We start from the raw sequence: 19132 nt of genomic DNA on the forward strand, positions 1-19132 counted from the left end.
CCAATGTGATGATCGAAAAAATCTGAAATTTGTTTAACAAAATTTTGAAAAATTTGAAAATGGAGTTTTGAAACAGCCGTTAAAAAAAATTATTTTTTTTGGCCATACCTGCGAATAGGTTAACGGTATCCTACGAAGACAAAAACTCATATACAAGTAAATATGGACATATTTTAAGTAAAAATGAGCTTTTATTTTAATTTTTCTCGAAATATCTAAATTTTTTTTGTAAATTTTTTGTTCAAGTCGTCTGAAACACGGTAATGGTCTGGCGAATTTGTAATAACTTTAACATTTTTTAATCAAATTTTGTCATTTATATCTCATTACAACGATAATTACGTACATATTTCGATTCTTTTGCATTCAATTGCAAAAGTATTTATTTAGTAGCAAATTTTTTTCAAAAACTGAAAAATTTGCATTTTTCTCTAATTTTGGCGATAATACAGTTTTTGGGTCATTTTGAACCAAAGGAGATACAGGGTTAATTTCCAAAACTTTTTTTTAATGTAATATTCATTAATATAAATAAATCTACATATTTCTAGAAAATAATGCAGAAAGTTAACGAGTTTCACCTATTTATTCCATATTAACAGTAAAATTTTGCATATATCTGAACTTTGACCTCGATGCGCGTCCAGAAATCGTTGCCCGATTTGGCTCAAATTTTCAGCACTTAACATTTAGGTCTAGTGTCACAATATTCCACCCGGCACTCTTCAAAATTTTAACAAAAATTTTTTTCCATACAACTGATTGTCACTCTACTAATTATACTTCAAAATAAAAAATTTTAATATTTTTAGGTGAACAAAAATTTTTTTTCAGTTTTTTAATTTTTTGGATAAAAAAATTTTTTTGGAATTGTTATTTTAGATTAAAAAAAAAAAAATAATTGTTTTTTTAATTTTTTTTTGATGAAAAGCCATCTATTTTTCAAGTTTGAATTTTAAACAAAGGAAGTAAAAACCTGTAACACAACAGCGAAAAATAAGTAAGACAAAATTTGTTTTTGATAAACTCAAAATATGCTATTAAACAGTAAAATATGCTCTAAAAACGCAAAATATGACATAAATATGCTCTTAAAACAAATATATGCAAAAATATGTATTTAAGGGTAAAATATGCAAAAATATGCACTAACAAATCGATGCCAAAATTCTTAAATAGTTCTGAAACGTGTAAATATCTTATCCATGTGCTCATTAGACTCACCAGAAAAAACATGCATTTGCATATTTTGGTTTCCCTGGTCATAACGCATAAAAAATATGTTTGGGCATGCAGGGTTAAAAGAATCGAAATGTGTACGTAATTCGTTCTAATGAGACATAAAAAAAAAAGAAATCGGTCAAAAAATGTTAAAGTTATTAAAAATTCGCCAGTCCATTAACGTGTCTCAGGCCACTAGAACAAGAAATGTAGGAACAAAATTAACATATTTTGATAAATATTAAAATAAAAGCTCATTTTTACTTAAAATATGTCCATATTTACTTGTATATGAGTTTTTGTCTTCGTAGGATACCGTTAACCTATTCTAAGTTATGAACAAAAAAATAAAATTTTTTTAACTGCAGTTTCAAAACTCCATTTTCAAATTTTTAAAAATTTTGTTAAACAAATTTCAGAATTTTTTGGTCATCTCATTGGGATTTATTAAGAATATAATAGGGAATAAAAATGTGAAAAAATTATGAAAATATCTCTTATAGTTTTTCCGTACCTGCGATTTAAATTTTGAAATTTTCGAGAAAAACCAATTATTTGGCAATTTTTAGGCCAATGAACTCTATTTCCTTACTATTATGAATTTTAAGTAAAACCTATTGAGAATATTATAGTCCAGATAATTCTAAATATACTCTGAAACTTTTACTAAAATCGGAAAACGTTAACCCTTAAATCGTGAATTTTGTTCATACATTTCTTGTTCTAGTGGCCTGATTCGCCAATGGCCTGGCGAATTTTTAATAACTTTAACATTTTTTGACCAATTTCTGTTTTTTATGTCTCATTAGAACGACAATTACGTACACATTTCGCTTCTTTTAAATTAAATTACAAAAGTAATTTTTTAATGACAACATTTTTACAAAAACTGAAAAAAATGCATTTTTTCCCCTTGTAAATGCATATCAAAACTTCAGAGGGCTTGCGGCACGTCTTAACCCCAACCGATTTACCTAAAATTTTTTCAGGATGATTTTTTTACTAATGTTCACCAAACTGGGGGGTGAGAGTGGCCAAAATCCAACTTTCGTTTATTAAGGGCCACCCTAATGTATGTATATGATATATTTATGGATATGATTACAATTAATATTACTAAATTAAACAAGGTTATAACACATGCATGAAATATATATGTATAATGCACATAAAATATATCTGGACCACTCAAATGACCACTGTTCATATTATAAATGTTAATACTTACAATTTCATGTTCCATTATACAGGCTTCCGCAATTCTAATCCATAGTCTCGGATTACTATGATAGGTTTTTAAAGGCACAAGAAAACACTGAAATGCTTCTGTTGGTCGTCTTAAATGCAGCATAGCTATTCCCAAATTGTAGAGAATCTCACAAGATTTCGCTGAACTCATGTGATGTAATGGGATATTGCGAAGATTAACTGCTATATGTTTATCAAAAGATATTGCTTTTTGAAAAAAGTTGGCCGCAATCGCATAATGCCGGACACGTAAGTGGATAACACCCATATTGTTGGCGATCAGAGTATTTAATTCTTGATTATATAAACTAAAAACGTTCATTAAATCAAACTAATAATATAATATAATATATTAGTTTAACAAACAGCACTTTGTTGGCAATTAAAATTCATATGTTAGAGATTAGTATTAAACAGAGATCGAAAATAACTCGTCTATATACCAAAAAACTCAAATTGTAATTATATTTTTGTGATAAAAATAAATCACTGAAAATAACAGTTATAAAATGATTTTTATTTAAATGGTTTGGTATGACCTTTATTCGCTTTTGTTGTTTTTTAATGGTTTGATGTGAGATAAACAATTCATTTGTTGTTGTTCTGTTACTGTTACTTTCTCTTTTATTTACATACAATAACATATTATTAGTAATTTTTAACTAATTATGGAAAGAATATGATAAATATGAAGTAATGAAGTAATGAAGTCTGAGTAACAGAAATGAGAATTTTTTTTTAATTTTTTATTAATCTTTTGATAAATTTTATATATTTAAGCGTTCATTTGCATCAAATGCATTTTTGTGATTTATTTTTTATGTTCGCAAATAAAAGTTACAAGCTGATCTTTACGAAAAAAATAAATTATAAATCACTCATCCAGATTATTTGTGTTTGTTTCTTTTCTGTTTCTCTCAACCCCAAACCTAAAATGTTCTCGAATAAATCACTCTCTCAGTGATATATCACAAAAAAATATTTTTAAATGGCTGCGAATGAGAATTTACCATTGAAATGAAAGTGAACCCGTTATTTTCGGTCTCTGGTATTAAACAAACAAATTAATAACAACAATAAATTAATTTTAATTCCCAAAAAGCACTGAAAATGTATAATTGTTTACCCATTCATATATCTGGACACGTTAATCTTATTTAATTGTTTCGCCGCCATTTGAAAATCTTTCATTATGTAATATTGATGAGCCTTTAATGCTGAAAACGCAGGTGACTAATATTAAAAAAGAAATATATTATTTTTATTTATCTGTATATTTTTTAGTTAAGCGTCAATCTTACAACATCCTCTGGCACCACTACGAGCTTTTTGTTTACAACTTGAGTTATTAATGCCATCAGCTTTAAACTTTTGCTTACGTTCTCATCTAATCTGGGTATGGACTCATGGCTGTTCAAATCATCTGTTATTAGATGCAATATATTTATCCCCAATTTTTTTAGAAATACTTCAAGAAAAAATAAAGCTTTTTCCGGTTGGTTGGACGCCAAAAGAAGTCTCATCTCCAAAATTCCAAGCATTGTAAGTACGTTTTCATCGTATGAGTCCATTTTATAGAATAGGGGCTCAAGTATATCAAGAGCAGCATTATGCATGTGGCGATGGTAATAAATTACTGCTTTATTATAAATTGTAAATGGTAACGAAGATACATTTATGTCTTTTTCAGAAAGAAACTAAAATGATATTTTAAACATGTGCACATAGTTATTAAAAAATTGTTATGTTCTTGTTACTCGGAAATGTACAAGATAAATATAAAAACAGAAGACAAAACCTTCATAGCTACTGATTGTTAGTCTATTCCGAACCTTGCAAATACCGTAGTCGTAGTAGAATTAAAATGAAGTAAAATTTAAAGATTATTGAGTTTAAAAAATGTGTTACTGTTCCTATTTCCTGTGGGACAAATTTTGCTAAGAACAATAGGTAATAAGCAGGGAAACCGGAAATATGCTCTAAAAAAAGCGTTTTAAGCGCTTTAAAAATGCAGTAAAAACTTTAAAATATGCACTTAAAATTTAAAAAATATGCTCTTAAAAAAACAAACATTTACATAAGGTCTGTTCATTTACTTTCCCAGTAAATACTTGCAACGAGAGAATAAAATCAAAATTTACAAAATTACTCTCTTAAATTCTCAAAAATAGTAAAAAGTAAATGAACGCTTTTCCAGTAACAATTGTTTTATACCAGCCCAGCAGTTAAGCAAGTGTCAATGTATCCCTTAAAGACAGTAATTGTCACAAATGTCTTATCACTTGGCTGACTCCATTTTATATACTTTGGTCATTTGACAAGTGTGTGCACGTTTGTAGTGCAGAGAGAAGACAATTGGTTACTTTATACATCCCAAGTAATCTAGCGTGAAGACAATTGACACTTAAGTGTCTCTATGTAATCTGGAGTGTAGTCACTTTAAACGTTTTGTGAGTAATTCGTACAAACTGGTTTTATTCTCATACAGTTTATTTTTATTTTTGCTTAAGTATACTGATATCCCATGTAACATAGCATGAAGTCAATAGTCACTTTAGTGTCTCTTAGTAACCTATGGTGAAGTCACTTCAAACTTTTTTTGTACTGCGCTTTATTTTACCCACCAGAAGCGTTAATTACTTTCGATCAGCTATCAGATAGTCACATTGTGATCAAAAGGGTCTATTGACCCCCTGCTTAAGACATGCACGTGTTAAAATAACTAGTCAAGTAGCTGGTCAAGTAACCAGTTAAAAAGCTAGTAAGGTAACTGACGCTATGTAACCAGTATGCGAATCCAATCTTTGCCTACTTTGGACCAGCTATTAGACAGTCCCATTGTAATCAAAAAGAGACAATTGACCCTCTGCCTAGGACATGCCCGTGTTAAAATGACTAGTCACGTGGCTATTGAAGTAACTAGCTCCCACCCTAAATGATGGGTAAAATCACTAGTTCGGTACTGGCTCCTAGAACTGCTGGGAGTGGTGCCCGAACACATACCATCAAAGCTTTGGTTGTGTTGGTAAAACAGCGCAGAATTTAATTTGATTTTGTTCTGTGAGATGAAATCAAAGCAACAAACACATGATCATTATAAGAAAACGCACAAGTAAGCTTATAGTGTATGTGTATCAAGGTAATGTCAGCAGAATTTTCTTGCCCTATTACGCGTGCTAGTGAATTGTGATTTCGGGCACCACTGTTTTATACACACAATTTCCTTATTTTATTCCTTTTAAAATGTATAAATACTCACATTTTCTTCAATTTTGTTGAAAATTCTTTTGTTTTGACATTTTTCACCACAAAAATAATATTTTAAATAAATAAATAATAACACAAAACATATAAAATATAAGCTGCTAACTATTACGAGTTCAAAATAGAAGTTGTAATCATGATAAAAATATAGAAGGTAGTTTCAATCAAGGCGTATTAATCAGGTGAGAGCGTCTCGGCAACAAATACAACAAAGACAATATTTGTTATTTGTCTAGAGATTGAAAATGTCAAAAAATATAAAAAACAAACAATTAAAAAATAAATAAATTACAAGTTTTTATATGAAAAATATTAAAAACAAACAAATAAAAAATCAATTATTTGTAGTTTGCACTGTTTTTTTTTGAAGATTTAATATTAAAAACGGCCAGCGGGGATATTTCTATGGTATGCTAGGTGATTCCAGCGGAACTATCAAACTATCCATTTATGTACATATGGCCGTCTGTCTGTCCTAAATACAAAACCACGTCCAAAATACACAACCAAATTCTTCTAAGGAGTTTGGTATTAAAATTCAGCAAAAGCTATAAATGTGATGCATTTTCACCAATCAATTTCCAATATTGCTTTTTTTGTTCTTGCAGATATTATGGTTTTTGTTTGCTTGAACAAATTTATTTAAACAATTTTCAGATTTTTATTATTTTCATTTTAAATATTTCGAATGTCAACAACAAATAGTAAACAACTTTTTGACACTTTCAAACACAACATAAATAAACAAACAAAAATCAGCTGTGCTCGTAACTTCACCTTATTGAATACACCTTGGTTTCAATCAAATTTTTTTTTTCAAATAAGGTTTTTTGAAGTTTCCTTATTTTGTGAGCATTATAAAAAGCGTTGCCACATTCCTAAAAATGATTTTTATTTTAGAGAAATTTTTTACAAAAAATGTGTAATTTATAATTTAGTATTTAAATAAAAATGTATTAAGTATGTTGTGTTGGAAGTTAATGATTCAATTCCTAACATTCGCTATATAATTTGGGCTACCTGACAAAGAATTTTCATTAAATTTTAAAAAAAATTAATTTTAACGTTCCAAAAGGCTTAAAAAACTGGTGTTTGGTTTGTATAATCCACCCTCTGACAAGTTTTACGTACATCCACTATTATTAGAGTTAATTTCAAAAATTTGATTTGCGGGTATCATCATTTTTCTGAAGGTTTTTGCGCAAATAAAAATAATGGCGTCCTTATCTGTAGAGCAAAAACGGTTGAGTATATTGCAAATCTGATTTCACTAATCGATTGTACATCAAATATTAATACAATTGATGTTTTTTGAATCCTTAAAAATAGTTCCAAAAACAAACAACAGGGGCGCAAATTGCATAAAAAAATAGCAAAAACAATTTTAGTTTTTTTTAAACATGCACGATGTAAAGCCATTTTAAGCTTAGCAAAACGGCACCAATATTAACAAGAAAATAATATTTGCTAAAAAAAAAAGTTTAGAATTTGTTTTATTAGTTTGCCTTAGCAAAACATTTTTAAAGCCACATAACTTTTTAACGGGTTGTCATAGAAAGGAAATATTGGTACCGTTTTGATAAGCTTAAAATGCCCTTTCATAGTGCATCTTTAAAAATTCTAAAATCCTTTTTTTATTTTTTTTTATGAAATTTGCGCCCCCTGTTGTGTGTTTTTGGAACTATTTTTAAGGATTCAAAAAACAACAATTCTATTAATTTTTGATGCACAATCGTCTAGTGAAATCAGATTTGCAATATATTCAACCGTTTTTGCTCTACAGAAAAATGTTCTCAAAATGCGCGTCTTTAGGTGCGTTGAACCACCACAAGGAGTGAAAATTTTCCAAAAAAAACGGACGCCATTATTTTTATTTGCGCAAAAACCTTCAGAAAAATGATGATACCCGAAAATCAAATGACGTGATCTGTACCGCAATTCTGTAACTTTTTAACGACAAAATTTTGTCGTTAAGTAATCAAAATTCGTTAGTTAACAATATTTATCGTTAAGAGATATTCCGAATTAAATTTTACCGATTATTTTCGTTAAAAATAGTCGGTAGATAACGAAATTTGTCGGTAGGTTAATGACAAATAAAATGTTCTAGTTAAGCCATAACGATAATTGTTTAGGAGTTAGTTTTGTAACATAAATATTCGAAATAAGTTGTTTTTTGAAAGTACGGTTGGTCAACTTTTTTTTTTGAAAGCAATAAAAACCACTGTGAAATATTAGGACATTATGAGACCTTGTGAATTGACCAATTATATTTATTTTGAAAAGCAATACAAACCACTGTGAAATATTAGGACAATATGACATGATAAGATACGTTGTGAATTGACCAATTATATTAATTTTAGAAAATAATATTCGAATTTTAGGAGCAACTTTTATTTGGGGCATAATATCCATAATTAACACATTTCTGGAGTGTATAATGTTTATCCCTATATTCAATTTCCATTTTTGGCGATGTGATACAATTATAAACTTATATAAAAGTTATAAAATCGTTTTTAAGACAGTATTCTAAGATGGAAATTCATCTGTATTTGTCGACTGTCCTTATAACAACACATATCTAAATTCTGAATTAATGATAACTTGTGGTGGCATAGACATACATATGTATTACACAGGGTTACTTTTATTTTTAGAAAAAAAATCTTGTTCTTTTGTTTTCAGTAGGTTTCGCGAACATATTTGGGAGAGCTGATGCTTGATTTTTATATATAAATGCGAGTATTTATTCACACGACTACGAATTTATCTACAAACACGAAAAAATAGTAAATATTATTATGATTTTTTAATTTTAAAAATATTGACATTTATATTTTTAACTATATTCGTCGTTAAAATTTATTACCAAGAGATATCGTTAACTTCAAATAGTGAATATTAAATTCGTTAAAGCAACCGATAGTTTTCGTTACTTAACGACATCGGTAGGAAAGTAATTGAAAAATTCCGGGTAAAACTCGGAAATTCTTTTTTTTTTGTGAGTCCAGTCAACTGTAATAAAAAAAAGCTCCCTAAAGTATGCAGTACAAATTTACATATTTTATTGAAGAACCTAATGTTAGTTCTAAATGCTACCGGGCGAAGCCGGGGAGATCAACTAGTTTTATATAAATATAAAGTCACTTCTTTAATTAAGGTTATTATTGCAATAAATTACAAAATATTTACATAAATTTATTAAAAATCGTTGTCTATTGGATCTGAAAACATTTTTATACATAGAAAATGTTCCTTCGACATCAACTGATCTTATAGGAGCAAATTTAAAAGACAATATTTCTTTAACATTTAAAACGGTTGGCGCTATTATTAAAATAGAGCTTATTTTATATTAAAACAAGTAAGAGAGCTATATTCGGCTGTGCCGAATCTTATATACCCTTCAGTAAATTATACTTTTAAATATTTTTAGGTGAACAAAAAGTTTTTTTTTCAGTTTTTTAATTATTTGGAAGAAAAAAAAATTTTCTATTGTTATATTATAATTTTTTTTAAATTTAAAAAAAATTTTAAGGGTCCTCATGTAAACGCTTAAAAGCCTGGCAAACTGTGCAATCTGTGCATTTTTACACTCTCGCAAATGAAATGTCAAAAAATGTATGGAAATTCGTTTGCACAACTCCGATAAGTTTGCGCGACAATTTAGACTCGCAAACTTGAATTTATTGTGCATTTGATGAATCAGCTGCTTTTGTTTACTTTTATTTATAAGAAATAAAAATCAAATAAAATTTTGTGCATGTGAAAATTGTGTTTGGAACAGAATGATTGTATTAAATGACATTGTGTATGAAAACATTAACCAACAGCTAGAACATAAACAAAGTCCTCCAAACTATGTATACCACCGTTTGTTCCAAAGATTTAACTTTCATTCAACATTTTAAAATTAAAATTTATACAATTTGAAAAAAAATTATTAAAGCTTTTGTTGAATTTATGTATTTTTATTTGACAAATATAAATTTTCTGTATAAACTTGCACAAAATTGAAAAGGTGGGTTCATGAAACATGTCGCGCAAATTTGCCCATTTGCACAAATGGGAAACTTAAGCGTTTAAATGAGTACCCTTTTTGTTTTTTAATTTTTTTTTGGTGAAAAGCCATCTATTTTTCAATTTTAAACAAAGGAAGTAAAAACCTGTAACACAACAGCGCAAAATAAGTAAGACAAAATTAGTTTTCGATAAAGTCAAAATATGCTATTAAACATTAAAATATGCTCTAAAAACGCAAAAATATGACATAAATATGCTCTTAAAACAAATATATGCAAAGATATGCATTTAAGGATAAAATATGCAAAAATATGCACTAACAAATCGATGCCAAAATTCTTAAATAGTTCTGAAACGTGTAAATATCTTATCCATGTGCTCATTAGACTCACCAGAAAAAACATGCATTTGCATATTTTGGTTTCCCTGCTTATAACTAACAAATGTATCAAAAATGCACGTAATTTTAAAGCGTAATCAGTTTTCTTTTTAACCCCGTTTAAAAATTTAAAGTCGGACAGAGACAGACTGAGTTACAGATCGATAAGTTCACGGACATAACTGAAAACGGTTTTTTCAGAATAACTTCTGTATTTGAAGGTGTTTTGTAAATTTTTTAGACACAATTTCTAATGTACTCAACTCAGCAAGCGCTATAACCTACGCTAGGTCGTTTTCCAAGTTTTTTTTCCATCGTAGCACCGTGTAATTAACAACACACATTAACCTGAACAAATATCCAAAATAATCTGTACTGTACTGAAATTTTACGCCGGTCAGTAATTTGTATCCAAGAATTGTACTCATATAAGGTCCACTCTTGTTAATAGCGTTGTTTATATGAAATTCTACAAAAATAGCCCTCAAATACTTAGGCCCATAATAGGTCATAGCTTCCATATATTGAACCAAAATAGTACACAGATCATGCCTACTTTTACGCCCACTTTTTTCGATTTATCTAAAATTGGAAAACGGCTGCACTAGGGATGCCAAACGGGATTTTAGAAATTTAAATCCCGTGATCCCGGGATTTTTCGGGACCCTGGGATTTTTCGGGATTTCGGGATTTTTCGGGACTTCGGGATTTTAGTTAAACGTCAAAAACATCAAATTCAACAATAAAAACTATTATTTCATTAATATATTTAAGTAAAAATATAACAAATCAAAAACTAATGCATTAAATTAAAATAAAATGGTCCATGATTTCCCCATATAATTGTCCCCCGGAGTACTGTTTGAGCAGTCATAAATATCTTGATTATGCGGCAATCCTTATAAAATTTTGCACAAAATAAGTTGTAAGTACTCTGAAATTATACTGTAAAGTACTGCGGAAATCGGGCTACATTTGCCCCTAGTCCCCTTCAGAAAATAACTTGAACATAAATTTCGTAAAAGTATAAATTGTGTAAAAGCCTGTTAATGCAAGGGAGACGTGCTGCTCCCTGATTCAAATGAAAAAATCTGGCTGCGTTTGGATTTGAAGCGAGATTAGTATTATAAATATGCTGAAATTTAGCTTTCTAAGTATTTTGGGTGCTTCAAAAATCTTCCTAAAATATCAAAAATCTCATAATATTTCGGGATTGACATCCCTAGGCTGCACGAATATGGCTAAATTTTTTTTTAAATGTTCAATAATCCAATTTAAGTTTTTACTGAAAGAAAAAATTACCACGCCTACTGCGGCTGCACCAATTTTTCCAAGTTTTGTTACATAATCGTAGTAATCCAATTTAACTTTTTACTAAAACAAAAATTGACGACGCCCACTTTTTCGATATATCTAAAATCGCAGAACGCCTGGACGAATTTGGGTAATATTTTGTTAAAATGTTCGCAATAGTGCACAAAATGTTTTAAAGAAAAAAATTTTCCACGCCCACTTATCCCACTTATCAAATATGTAACCAAAGGTAGTGACTTGGCTGAGTTATTGCGGAGAATTCCAACGATGAAGTCAATCAACTTGAAATGGGCCGCTATGTTAGCAGTAACGAAGCAATTTGGCGCATTTTTCATTTGCCATTCGTGAAAGACATCCAGCTTCTTCAGTAATTGCAGCTACGTGATTTTTATGCGCTAGTAAATACATAAAAATCACGTTAAAATATTTTATGACAATCCCATAAACCAATATTTTTAAATTTGTCTAAATCTATTTGTATACCCTTTTTTATACTCTGTTTCTTCACCTGAGATTAACTAATTATTAAGTATATACATATGTAAATTGTTAAATTTAAAACGTATGACGTTCCAATAGGAATTTCAATTATAAATTGCTGAATTAGATACAATTTTTTTTTGAAATAAATATTTTCTGCGTAAACTAGTATTTCTAACAATTGTTAAGTATATTATTTTAGTTGTTATACCATCATATTTAGGTGGAGGGTATATAAGATTCGGCACGGCCGAATATAGTACTCTTAATTGTTTTAATGTCCATTTTTTTTTAAATTTCATTAAAATTCAAATTTCATTAAAATCGGACCAACCGTTTAGAAGTTACAGATTTATTTCCCTCTTTTTTTCTACACCACAGTACAGCGCCATCTAGCGTGAGTTTTATTTAAAAATAAATATCATAAATGGATTCCCCGACCCCAAAAATAGTAAGATATCACAACTTTCCGGGATAATAAAAATAAATAGGCATTATTTTATCAAATTTTTAATAATTTTTTCTTGTTAGCCAGCGTTCCAAAATCACTAACTTCAAATGCGTGTAAAAAAATCTAGCGCTGAACTAAAAACAAGTCTTGAGGGTTTTGTTATGGAAAACGTAAGCTTTAATTTGCTTTTGGTTTCATCCCATTCCAATTTTGGTTGTTGCACAGTGTAATTAAAAACTTGTATTCTTCAAAATCTGTAACATTTGCGGTAAATCTATCTGCTGCGACTTCAAAATGCACATGAACTTGTTGGCGAAATTTGTCTGAAGTTCATCATATTGCCGGAAGTTCTTTCCTGGGGAAATTATTTTTTTTTTAATATTTTTATTGTAAAAGTAACGATATTATCTGATATTGACTTGATGCTGTCGAAAGTTCTTCCCAGCAGAAATTACTGTGAAGAAATTTAATTTTTGTTTGTTTCTTTAAGCACAATTACTAAAATATTTTGCATTTTAAATGAATTAAATTTTTAACACAAATTTTTTTATTAAAGAAATTAATAAACGAAGTACGATTTTCCATACATTTGTATTGATTTTCATTTAATTGGTTCCGAGATTCATAATTTTAGCTGAAAAAATTGATTTTTCAATAAAAAATATTAAATTTTTTTCCAAAAATAGTTTTTATTATTGTAAAAAAATAACAATTCATGGGAATAATGCAAAAAAAAAACATAACCAAAATATTAAAATTAAAAATAAGGAATTCTTAGAATAAAATCAAAAGTCTATATCGATTATCATTTCAACCAAAGTATAACATTTCAACCATGATATAAAAAAATTACAAGGTAGATTCATTTATATTTTATTGACAAGAAAGGGGATTTTTGAAGTTTGTTTTATTTGTAAATATTCAGTGAATGCAAAAATCGGATTAAGTTTAATGAATATGGTAGCTTTGTTTTAGACATAAACTTCAAATCCCCTTTATTGTCAAATGCTTAATTAGGTTGACATAAAGAGAAAATGAAACCACCTTGTATTTTTTATATCATGATTTCAACCGTGATATAAAAAAATACAAGGTAGTTTCATTTTCTCTTTATGTCAGCCTTATTAAGCATTTGACGATAAAGGAGATTTGAAGTTTATGTATACCATATTCATAAAAATTAATCCCATTTTTGCCTTTATTGAAGTAAACATACTTCAAATATAAATAAAATAATACAATTGTATTAAAAAAAATATTGAGCATCGACACAATTCTGGCCAAGGTTTTAAATTGCTGAGTATCGTTAGCAGAAGGATTTTGTTTATGCTTGATTCTGGTTATATCGGCAACTAAATATCACAGCTATTTGCGGACACAAACCTATATCATTCATCAGCTGGCTCTGTTGTGAGTTTTTCTTATCCTCCACTAAAGATTTGAAAATAAACTGCAAAAAGTCGTCGGTAATGGAATGGAATTGTCCCTATACTAGCAATTGTATAACGTCTTTCGCCCAGCAAGGGTAGTATACAATTGACGACAGAGCCTATATTGCGTTTCAAATAAGGCTTTAGATTCCAAGTTTAGAACCTTAAATAGATAAGCCAAACACACTAAAAGTCCACTCCAATTGGTCAGCATCGTGGGTATTGAGCAAACATATTAATCTATCCGGGACACATTATAGATAAAAATCTTCTCGTAAATCTCTAGCCAATACATAAAGTAGTTTCAGCAAAGACTGCAGTGACAAGTTTGTAGCACAGGCTAGTTTTATAAAAGTAAGTCGACCACATAATCCTTTTCATGCAACAATTGGGGCAACGTTACAATGAGTATTCCTCGGAAAAATTGAAAACCATCCATTTTTTAAAAGTCTGATGGAAACAGATTGCATTATCTTCTGGCAGCTCTCCATTATAATGGCCTATGTGATATAAAGCCAAACTTCTTAGATTAATCAGTTTTTTTATTTATTTTAAAGATAAATTACACAGTATTGAAAATTGTTACATACTACACATATTTCATTGAAAATTTCTCGGAGTATTGTAACCTTTCTCTAAATGTGGCAACGCTTCCCTGAATATTTACAATTAAAATAAACTTCAAAAATCCCCTTTCTTGTCAAAAAATAATAAATGAAACTACCGAAACATGCGACGCAAACAGAAACAAAAACGACGCAACTTCGAAATCACAGAAATATTAAAAAGACGCAACTTCGATATAATGTTTTTGCTCATTCGGCACAGCCGAATATATTTAGCCCTCTTCCTTGTTAATATTAACTAGTACCGCCTGGTAGCATCTTTTAAAACGGGTTTTACCACTTTTATGGAAAGAATTTTTTTTAATATTTGTTTACATTGTGCACATCTAGAGAAAAAAACCTTTTAAACCATATATGTTTCATCAATATTGGTGGACAATAAAATACTTAAAAGTGTACCACAAAAAAACGTGTGGCCTATTTATATATAAGATAAGATATAGGGAGGGAACAAACATTTTCGACAAAAACTGCCTTACCAATTTTTACACGATTGCACGGTGGTCAATTCCGGCCAAAAATCCATAACTTCTTTATTTCTTCATAAAAATGTTTGAAATTTGGTATTTGTAATAAGAATAACATAACCGATCGATCGATAAATATTTCGATGTTCAAATACAGGGTTTGGCCAAAAAAGCATGGATGTTCTAAAAGTATCAAAAAAAATTGCATGTAAGTGGCTGAAATTTAGTCCAAAAATAAAGAATAAAATATGTAATCGAAAAAAAATTGGTCATTCAAATTTCGTATTACATATATAGGGTTTGGCCAAACAATCATGGACGTTTTAAAAGTATCGAAAAAATTAGGTTATTCATGTAAATGCCTGAAATTTAGTCCAAAAATGAAGAATAGCATAGGCGATTGAAAAAAATGGTCGTACAAATTTCGTAATACATATACAGGCAGAAATTTTATGTACATTTAAGAACAACACACTTGATCCATCGCAAAAAATATTAGAAATTGCATACAGGAGTTGGCCAAATAAACATTGGCGTTATAAAAGTATCGAAAAAAGTATGTATGTAATTTTTGTATATGGCTTCAATTAGGTTTATAATTAAAAATAACATAAATGATCCATTGAAAAAATTTCGACATACAAATACATGGTTTGGCCAAATCAGCATAGACATAAATAACTCTCAAACTTACATAATTTTTTAAATTGACCAAAAAAATTATTTTTTTTTGTCTTTACAAACCATCTCCTGAAAATTTCGAATCGAATAAAAAAAATCAGCCAAATCGCTCCAGCCGTTCTCACGTGATGCCATTACCTACATGGACCATTTCATTTTTATATACATATATAGAATGGTTAACTACTAGGGTATAAGAATTATTCGATTTTTCTGTTGTTCGAATAAAACGAATAAGAGATTTTAACTTGTTCGAATAATTCGATCACACGTTTAAAATTAATCAAATTATTCGACTAATTTAATTTTTTTTTTAAAAGTAAGAATAAAGTTTTGATGTAGGTTTTTTAATATTTTATTGTTAAAGAAAATCAAAAAATAACGTTAAAATTAACAATTCAAGTATTGATAATGTTAATAAACATTCTAAAACAAAGTCCATTATTAAATTTTCATCAGAAATATTCTGATCAGATTCTCTCCCGAAAAATCTACAAAACAATTGACTAGCAAACTCTTTAGTTTCCGTTTTGGAGCTATGCTTTATAAAATTTGAGCTAGTTGGACATGATCCTGAATTCAAGTACTTGATTAATCAAGTGGTCTTAGGAAAATACACAAATATGTCCAACTTTTGATATCATTGTCAGTGAAAGTGACTAATTTGAAGTCAGACAGTGCATGATTGACGCATTTAAAAATACGCAAAAAGTTTATTAAAATGTTAATAACATCACTTATATATGTATGTATATATCATTATAAATGACATCCTCAATATCACTTTCGACGGCCGTTTCAAAATCACAGTCGCCATCACTTTCAACACCTTTCGATTACACTGTCCAACAGCATTTTTGGAACAGAATAGCGACCCTATAATTCTGAAAGGGCATGTTGAGTAGAGCATTTTTGTAGAATAAACTTATAGTCCAGCTGGTCTGAATTTTTTTTTTACAGTGGGTCAAAGTTTTCATTTTTTGATCGAAGGGAGCAGTATACTAACTGAAAAAAATGTTGTAAGTTAATATCTGAGAGAATTCTTATAGTCAGAGTTATATTATGGAATTTTATGGGGATCATTTTTGTGGAAGATCTTAACCCTTTAGCTCCTCTTTTTAGGGGTCAATGTGACCCTTTTTTGAGAAAATCAAATAAAGTCCTTTCAAAAAGGACATTTAAGGATTCAAATATTCTACGAAAAATTTCAGTGAGGGTCACCAAAGATACCTAAGTTCCAAATAAAGCTCTTTACGCTTAATTCGTAAGATTACACGCCACCTTGGGTCTCACAACATTTAAAAAAATCACAAAAAATCTATTTATGATCCGAATGAGCTGATATTTAAAATATAAATAGTCCTAGAGAAGATCTACAAAAAATATATATACATACATATGTAAATTATCACTTTGAGGTCAAGAGTTATTTATGTTTATTTATTTATTTTTTTAATTTGTTCCATCTTTTTTTAATTTTTTAGATTTGTCGGGCCTACGGTGGTTCGAAATTGTTTTTTTAAAATATCACCAATATTTGCGATATAATTTCGAATACTATAAAAATAACTTGTTAACAGTTATGTCGTCCCTATAAAAAGTTACACGCATCAAAAGTTGGAACATGTAAAAATGAAGGCAAATAATAATTTTATTTCTATCCATTGAAATTTGCTTATTTTTGCATTCTCTGACAACAACAAAGCTGGTCAATTCCAATTAATTGCTGCAATTGCTCAGAAAGGAACATATTAAATGCAATTAATTTTAAAACCATAAATTTCTAGTTTATATACAAGTATTTCTGTATGGAGACTTAATTGATTCAGTCTATATAAAAGTCAATGTGTGTTTGTTTGTATGATTTTTTGCGTATTTGTAATGACACTCGACATACAGTAAGGCAATTAATGAACAATTGCATCGGAGCGACCTTTATAGCTGGGAATTATAACTTCGGAAATGCCATTTGATTTTAATCGATTGCAGTTTCCTATTTGCTTAGTATTTGCAATGACAATTGATCAGTCACTCTTTGCAAGTTTGTCTAGAAATCTAGAAAATCCATGTTTTTCACATGAACAGAAACTAATTTTAAATATTAAATTTAAATTTAAATATTGTTACGAAATTGTACTTGAATTCAAATAATGCTTTCAAGTAACAGTGCTGTAAAACTGTAATCATCTGTGGGCATTGTTAAATAAAAGCTTTCAGTTGATTTGATTGTAAGTTGGCAACGCTGTATTCGATTTCGAATAATCAGTTAAAGAACATTGTAGAAAGTACACCACAGATGGCGTATGATCTAGAATATTCGAACTTTTACAGTTAAAGATCTTTCTAGATGGTAATGCAGTGTTATAAATAGTGGCAGAGGTTGCAGTCGTTAGTGAGTTTATCAGAGACGCTTTTCGAATAAACATCATCTAAGTGCCTTAAAGTGTGTTGTGTTTTTCAAGTAAATTCGTGTACATTATAAATTGTGTCTGTAATTCTGAGAATTTATAAACGTGTATAAAAAACATTGAGTGGCTATTTAATTATGTTGTTGTTGTACATTTTAAAGAAATAAAGAGTTGTTACAATTTTCAAACTACTAAACGGCTTTTATTTGCAATCAATATAATAATTGTGTTACCAAAGAAAGTAACACAATTATATATAGGCATGTTAATTGCCTGAGTGTTACTTCTCTTTTTTAAAAAAATAAAAAATATGCATTTATAACAAAATATGCAACAACAAATCGATGCCATTTTGTTGCAAATTCTTCGATTCGGAAAGTTAAATTGTCAAAAGTGATTTTGACTACAAACATGCATTTGCATAGAAATCCTTGCCTGATATTGAGGTTAATGAGATTTTCGGAAGTGGTCCGTATATGGGAGCTATGACCAATTATAGGCCGATCTTCATAAAATTCAACTCATCGATTATCAAAAAAAATTGATCTCGCGATTTCCCTTTGCACGAAACTTGGTTGGTTTTATCATATAAATAATGATTGAAAAATAGCATGTTATTCTCTGCAATGAATTTAACCATAATGATAAACAAACATGTGAAAATTTTTTTTGGTTTTGGAGTGAATAATATATACAAGATATGGGACCGATTACATATGTAAATATTATACCAAACGTACCTCTTTTGTGTCCAATTTCTGGAGTTGTTCTAACAAGGTCATATATTCCTTACAATTATCTTTGTAGAATTTCGCTACCGCCTTATTGTGGTGCAATTTAATGTCTTGATCCTTTAACGACTCGAGTTGTTCCAAAAAATCTATGCAGGCATCATAATTACATCTACAAATTTTATTGAGTTCATAATATATACATTAGAGTGACAGCCGATTTTTTTTTTAGATTTCAATGAGTGCCCGGTGGAATATTGTGACACTAGGCCTAAATGTTAAGTGCCGAAAATTTGAGCCAAATCGGGCAACGATTTCAGATAAATACAAAATTATACTATTTATATGGAATAAATAGGAGAAACTCGTTAACTTTCTGCATTGTTTTCTAGAAATATGTAGA

General features: G+C 29.2%; 1 protein-coding gene across 2 annotated transcripts in view; it reads right to left on the minus strand.

The window, feature by feature from the left end:
• Positions 1-19132, minus strand: part of Not10 (CCR4-NOT transcription complex subunit 10) — a 39720-nt gene that overhangs the window by 19579 nt on the left and 1009 nt on the right. For both annotated transcript variants that reach the window (XM_065498249.1, XM_065498248.1), the window contains exons 2-5: positions 18739-18901; positions 3771-4166; positions 3596-3702; positions 2450-2777 (exon numbers count right to left, since the gene is read on the minus strand). In XM_065498249.1, coding sequence (XP_065354321.1) covers positions 2450-2777; positions 3596-3702; positions 3771-4166; positions 18739-18901 — 994 coding nt within the window. The remainder of the gene's footprint in view (positions 1-2449; positions 2778-3595; positions 3703-3770; positions 4167-18738; positions 18902-19132) is intronic.

Source organism: Calliphora vicina, chromosome 1 (assembly GCF_958450345.1).
Source record: "Calliphora vicina chromosome 1, idCalVici1.1, whole genome shotgun sequence".
In the NCBI taxonomy this organism is placed as follows: Eukaryota; Metazoa; Arthropoda; class Insecta; order Diptera; family Calliphoridae; genus Calliphora; species Calliphora vicina.